Consider the following 7202-nt stretch of genomic DNA (forward strand, 5'->3'; position numbering starts at 1 on the left):
AATCTCCACTACCAGCCATCATAATCACAAGTGGACACCACCACTACAACCCATCAGGGGCGGATCCATGTGTAAAGTTTGGGTGCTCCGGCACCCATTAAACTTAATCACGGAGTGTATAATTGTATAGAAAATATAAAGGAAACAGATATAAACAGTTAATAGAGCACCCCCGAACTCAAAATTCCTGAGTCCAGCACCCCCGAACTCAAAATCCTGGGTCCGCCTCTGCAACCCATGCACCGCCAACCCAAACACCAAACGACCTACACCACCAACTAGCATTGTAGAGTAATCACTTCTAATTTTACCACCACACAACCACCAATTAGCGCATTATACAATCACCATTGACAACCACTTCAAACTGCAATAACCATAACTATTCACTGCTATAAATACACCAACGATAGGCACCTCCACCTACCACAAGTACATTAGTTACCACCTTACAACTGTTATTGGCGATGGCCACTACCACCGGCTGCCCCGTTGCTATTTTTTAGAGCGTGCTTTCTAAAACAAATACTAGCTTTTATGACGCTACATAAATTAATAATTTCTCTAATATTTTGTTGATATGATATGTTGGAATTTTGTTTAAATAAAATTAAATATTAATTTGAGATGAAAATGTGTCTTTTAAATGAAAGGATTGCGTCCTTTCATTCTTTGATAACCACTACATTTATTTAAAGTCAACTTCTTAACATTCCAATGTACCTTTTTAATCCTACAGAATTTTCTTGTCTGAAAATTACTCTTTCTTCTCTAATTCCAAAAAGATCAAGTTCTAAGTTCTTCCTTTCCAATAGAAGGTCTGAAAATTACTCTTCTCTAATTCCAAAAAGATCAAGTTCTAAGTTCTTCCTTTCCAATAGAATTTCTTCACTATTTGCTTAGTGCAGAAATTCAAAGGCTTGTCATATCCGTTTAAACTATTTGCATACAATCTCATAGCAATCTCGCAGAATGGACGGAACAAATATCGTTTTTAAGAAAGCGTTCCGCACGTGTTTCAAGCCTCAATCCTATGTTCGTTATTCATATTGTCAAACCTTCATCTTTGTGTTCTTCATGCATTTTTTGTGTTCTCGGATAATATTTTCCAACATGATATTCAGTTATTATTATTTTAAAATTCTATAATATACTATAATTTAAATAAATAAATAAAATTATACGTTGTTAGATGTCGAGGAAATAAACATACTTAATTAATGGTTCAACGTTGTTAATAAATCAATATACATTATATATTATGTTAATAATCAGATATGAATTTAGACTCAAATATCTTAATCATAATTATTAAAAATAATTAACAGGCCCTACTTTAACTTGCAAATTGTTTGCCAGCTAATAGGAGCACAATTCTTAAGTAGTTTATATGACTTGTGTATAAGTTACATGCTATTATAAAAGCTCGAGGACGTACACTTACAAAGTGTAAGAAGAAATTAAACATACAACAACTTTTGTTTACACTAATAACCAAAAATGATGGGAAGGAATTTGATGAGTTTCCTCGGCCTTTTGTTACTATGCTGCATGCATGGTTATTTAGCAGCTGATGATCAATCTGCTCTTTTGGCTTTCAAGTCTCAAATAACTTCTGACCCCTTTGCAGTTTTAGCCAAAAACTGGACACATGGCACTTCATTTTGCAACTGGATTGGCATTTCTTGCAGTAAAAGGCATCATGAAAGAGTGACAAAATTAGTCCTGAGAAGCTTTAGATTTAGAGGTTCAATAGCAAAAGAAATTGGGAACCTCTCCTTCCTTAGTTTTTTGGATATTGGAAACAATACATTCCATGGCCAAATCCCTGATGAAATCGGGGGTCTGAGGCGTTTAAAATACTTGTCTTTGCAAATGAATAATCTCAGTGGCGAAATCCCCGGGAGCCTTGGGAACCTTAACATGATTGAAATGCTGGATCTTTCTGGTAATGATTTATATGGACATGTTCCTTTGGCCATCTTTAATAATGTCTCTTTCTTAAGGATTATGGATTTGGGACAAAATAGGATTAGCGGGAATCTCCCAAGGGGATTTTGTACTAAGGTTCCAAATCTACAAGGTTTATCCGTCTCAGATAATCAATTAGTAGGACAAATTCCAAGTGGGCTGAACCAATGCACGCAACTTGTTTATCTTTCCTTGTCATATAATCAGTTCACAGGTACGTAATATTAATTCAATTCTTGGACTAATATTTCCTCACTTTTTATCTTGGTTTTATATCCTAATACTTGTTCTATGCATACAAAAATAAGTTCACGACTTGAAGTTTAATTTGATTTACCTTAGTTATTGATATTCTTAGATTGCATATATGTATGTATTAACAGGAAGTTTGCCGAGAGACATGTGGAGTTTGGCAAAACTTCAAGATTTATTTCTTGCTGGGAATAACCTTACAGGTAATATACATAATGAGTAAAACATGCTGAAGCAATAACTCTTGTGATTTTAGAAAATAAATAAATTTGATAGAAGTAGAAATTGCAAACAAATTTGTAAAGAGTATAACGAGGATGTAAAAATATTTCTACAATCAAGTAATTACAGGTAACTTTATGTAATAGGCGCGATTGATAATCTTTAATAATTAGAAACGTGTTATAACAGGTTAAATTACCAGGATGATGTAAGAAAATTACATTATTAGTACATACTCTCTCAGTCCCAAATTAAGTGTCACCTTAGCAAAATTCACGCCCATAAAGAATCAATAAATATAATGTGAATTTTACTAAACTGCCCCTATTTATTACTAGATGTTTTTTGAGAATTGAGCAATGTTAAAGAGGACTACTTTTGTAATGCTAAGGGCATAGTTGAAAACACTTTTCAATTTTTGTCTTGAATTCCTAAGATGACACTTATTTGAAACAATTTTTTTTTTTTGCGCTATGATGACACTTATCTTGGGACGGAGAGAGTAAAACTTAAATCCATTTGTAAAAGTGAACATCACTACCTAGAATTTTGGGTAGTATAAACTATTTTAAAACATTTATTTAGTGGGAGATTATTCCCTCTTCATCTTTTGGGACTTGAAAAATTATACCCCTTCACCTTTAGAATGGGAAAATAAATTCCATAAATCTTAAATCAAGGGCCAAAAATGATGTGGGTCATAGCCTGTATTTTTAAAATGTCAAAAATGACCATCAATTAAGAGGGACTATTACAGTTTTTTTTCAAATAAAAAAGACTTATCTAAAGTACTCAATAATATTTTATTGTATATAACTGATAATATTTCAGTTATTTGGCGAAATATTTTGAGGTAAGGAAATAAGACCTTATTCTGCATGAGATAATTTTTTTTAATTTTAAAATAATTAGACCTTTTTAAACGGATCAAGACATTTAAAATTAAAACTGAAGCTCTAAAAAAACCATTAAGCAAATTGAGATTTTAAAAATGAAAGAAAAAAGCTAGAGGAGGAAAAAGAGAGATTTGAAATTTCAATTTTCTATATACAGTATTATCTCTCAAATTCTTTTATTTATTGAAAAAATTGTACATGTTATATTTCATATATCCTAATTGAGGCCAATTTTTGACATTTTAAATATGTATGCAGTGACCTGGCTCTTTTTGATTGTTAATTTAAAATCAAGAAAGTTTATTGTTCCATTCAAAAAGTAAAGAGGACATTGTTTTCCAAGCCCAAAAACCTAAGAGGTTAAGTGAATTTATTTTGTTTTATTAGAAGAAGTATTCAGCAAAAACATGAGAAGAAAGAAACATCTGACAAGTAACAATCTCTAATACCTAGTAATCTAATATCCTCCTAATGGTTCCTTTGGCGTCATGAGATAAAATTAGAACGGAGAGAAGATTAGCATAGTCTCTGCGCGCACGATGACAATGGACACATATAAATTGAGAAATGGTCCAACTTTAAAAGGAAATTTATATATATAACTAGTAGCCAAAAAGAGATTCTTTTTCCTTCTAGCCCTTTTCTTTTCCTATTTTATTTTTATAATAAGAATTGAGTGGTCTATAAGAAGAAATTAAAGTCTCATAAACTCCAAAGTATATAATTTTTATTTTCTAGATATATCGAGCAAAAGAAATGTGGTAATAACCCACTGCAAGAAAAAAAATTGAAATTAGCTACGAACTTTATAGCTAATTCATCGCTAATTTGCTGATTAGCTACATAATTCTTTCGTTGCTATTTTTTTTTTTCAGTAGTGACCGTATAAGTGTAAAATGAATTTGCAGGAAATATTCCAAGTGAAATAGAGAACCTCTCATCAATTCGGAGATTGAGTCTCTTCAGAAACCAGTTGGTTGGAACACTGCCACCATCTCTTGGAAATTTGTCAACTCTAGTGATGATAGACATTAGTGACAATAATATTCATGGTAATATTCCTCCAGACCTAGGACATATTTCTAGTCTTGAAGAACTATATCTTGGATCTAACATGCTATCAGGTGATGTTCCTCTTGGAATTTTCAACATTTCATCACTAAAAGTAATAGCACTTGCGGCAAATACTCTGTCTGGTAAACTTCCTTCAAACTTAGCATATAGCCTCCCAAATCTTGAGGGACTTTATCTTGGCATAAACAAATTTAGTGGTACACTTCCTAGCTCAATCTCAAATGCCACTAAGCTCAATTTTCTTGATCTTGGAAGGAACATGTTTAGTGGAAATGTACCAATTGATCTTGGAATAAATCTCCACCAGATTCAAAGCATCAACTTGCAGAGGAATCAATTCACAAATGATCTTTCTACGGGTGAATTGAGTTTTCTAAATTCCCTCTCACATTGCAAGTTCTTGAAATTTTTAATGATAGGAGACAACCAGTTTAATGGCAGTCTTCCGAAATCATCCTTAACAAACTTATCGCTGTCTCTTGAGAGGTTCGTTGCCTATAACTGTGGAATTAGGGGGAAAATCCCAGTTGGAATTGGTAATTTAACTAACTTATCGTGGTTAACACTGGGAGCCAATGAGTTGATTGGTTCAATTCCTCAAGAATTGGGAAACTTGAAAAAGTTGCAAACTTTGAGAATGTATGAGAACCAATTAGATGGGATCATACCTGAAAGCTTATGCAATATCAAAGAATTATACTATTTGGACTTGAGAAGAAATCAGTTTTCAGGGCAAATATTAGGGTGTTTAGGGAATATTTCTTCGTTAAGAAATATTTATTTGGATTCGAATTCTTTAAGTTCAAATATTCCGTTAAATTTTTGGAGCAACAAAGACATTTCAATAGTGAGTTTGTCTTTCAATCAGTTAAGTGGTCCGTTGGCGTTGGAGATTGGAAATATGAGGGGTTTAATTGAGTTATATCTATCAGGAAATCAGTTGTTTGGTCAAATTCCAAGCACTATTGGACAACTTCAGAATTTGGTAAATCTTTCATTAGATATAAATAGGTTAGATGGTGCTATACCTAAGTCATTTGAAAATTTGGTCAGCTTGGAAAACTTGGATCTATCACACAACAATTTATCAGGCCAAATTCCTATGTCATTGGCAAAGCTTGAGCACCTCATCTATCTGAATGTCTCTTTCAATGAACTATCTGGTGAAATTCCAGATGGAGGACCTTTTGCTAATTTCACGGATGAATCGTTCATTGGTAACACGGAGTTGTGTGGACCCTCTAGATTCCACGTCAAGGCGTGCAAAAACCAGAAAAATATGAGAAGCAGAAATGGGATGAAAAAAGTACTACTAAAATTTGTTCTTGGACCTGTTGTAGCTGGAGCCATACTCATGGCCATTTTCATTATTTGGTTGCTGAAATATCGAAAGCGAAACGACCAACTTATTCCTTTAACTGATTGGAATGGTCAATCACACAAGAGATTTTCTTACTATGAAATTGTTCGAGGGACTAACAACTTTGAAGAATCGAATTTGATTGGAAAGGGAAGCCTTGGTATGGTGTATAAGGGGAAATTTGCAAATGAGACAGTAGTTGCTATAAAGGTTTTCAATGTACAAGTACAAGATGCATTCAAAAGGTTCGATTTGGAGTGTGAAGTTTTGCGCAATATTCGCCATAGAAATCTTGTTAAGGTGATTAGTAGTTGTGCTAATCTTGATTTCAAGGCATTGGTGCTAGAGTACATGCCTAATGGAGATCTTGATTATTGGCTTTACTCTCACAATAATTTCTTGGATTTAGTCCCAAGACTGAAAATTATGGTTGATGTGGCTTGTGCCTTAGAGTATCTACACAAAGGTCATTCACTTGTTGTGGTCCATTGCGACTTAAAACCAAGTAACATACTTTTGGATGGAGACATGGTTGCCAGAGTAAGTGACTTTGGTATATCCAAACTCTTGACGGCGCATGATCCAGTAGCGTTAACCAAGACCTTAGGCACCATTGGCTACATGGCACCAGGTGATCAATTTTTTACTTACTAATTTCCTTCTTTAACACTGTACTCTATATGCATATGTACCAATATATGTATTTCGTTTTGATGGCTAAGTTACAAATTGCAGAGTACGGGTCACAAGGGATAGTGTCAACAATGGGGGATGTTTATAGCTATGGTATTTTATTGATGGAAACCTTCACAAGAAAGAAGCCAGTAGATGATCAATTTGTTGGAGAGCTTACATTGAAGAGATGGGTCGCCGAATCATATCCTCATAGGGTCATGGACATTGTGGATGTCAATTTATTTTCAAGAGATGACGATAATGAACATTTGATAGCTACTGAAAGTTGTTTGAGATCAGTATTGGAAATAGCTCTTGAATGTACCGCGGACTTGCCTCAAGACCGAATTACCATGGATGACGTCCTTGTAAGGCTCAACAAGATCCAAACTCTGCACAATAAACCTTGATGTACTAGACGAAGCTGGGAAGTTGTGGGGCGAATGGGCTGTTTGGATTCCTGGGTTTTCTTATTATATTTTAATGTTACTTGGGGTCGTTTGGTTGATGAATTAGTTAATATGGGGAATGCAATATCAAGATTGTTTGTACGGGATTAATAAGTGATCTTACTTATTCAATTTCTAAATTCACTTATTTGTACGAATCTATATATAATATAAAGATAGACATAAACAAGGTGACGTGACACTTTTCTATGATCACCATTCCTATTTATCTTTTTTCTTTTTTTTTGAAATTTTCACCTTCTCATTTTGCTCCAAAATATCCAAATAATCTGATTCTTTTTA

The 7202-nt window shown here is 33.7% G+C and overlaps 1 protein-coding gene across 1 annotated transcript; it reads left to right on the forward strand.

The window, feature by feature from the left end:
* Window positions 1-1500: 1500 nt before the first annotated feature.
* Window positions 1501-6860, forward strand: LOC132637224 (LRR receptor-like serine/threonine-protein kinase EFR). The gene is made up of 4 exons (XM_060354342.1): window positions 1501-2185; window positions 2355-2426; window positions 4250-6406; window positions 6511-6860. The coding sequence occupies exons 1-4, from the start codon at window positions 1501-1503 to the stop codon at window positions 6858-6860; spliced, it is 3264 nt and encodes a 1087-aa protein (XP_060210325.1).
* The last annotated feature ends 342 nt before the right edge of the window (window positions 6861-7202 follow it).

Source organism: Lycium barbarum, chromosome 4 (genome assembly GCF_019175385.1).
Source record: "Lycium barbarum isolate Lr01 chromosome 4, ASM1917538v2, whole genome shotgun sequence".
Taxonomy (NCBI): Eukaryota; Viridiplantae; Streptophyta; class Magnoliopsida; order Solanales; family Solanaceae; genus Lycium; species Lycium barbarum.

Bases quoted from the DNA above. Each gene is read 5' to 3' on its own strand.
- LOC132637224 (XM_060354342.1), top strand. From the start codon at position 1,501: ATGATGGGAAGGAATTTGATGAGTTTCCTCGGCCTTTTGTTACTATGC. The intron at 2,427-4,249 runs GTAATATACATA...ATGAATTTGCAG, and splicing joins TGCTGGGAATAACCTTACAG to GAAATATTCCAAGTGAAATA. The intron at 6,407-6,510 runs GTGATCAATTTT...TACAAATTGCAG, and splicing joins CATTGGCTACATGGCACCAG to AGTACGGGTCACAAGGGATA.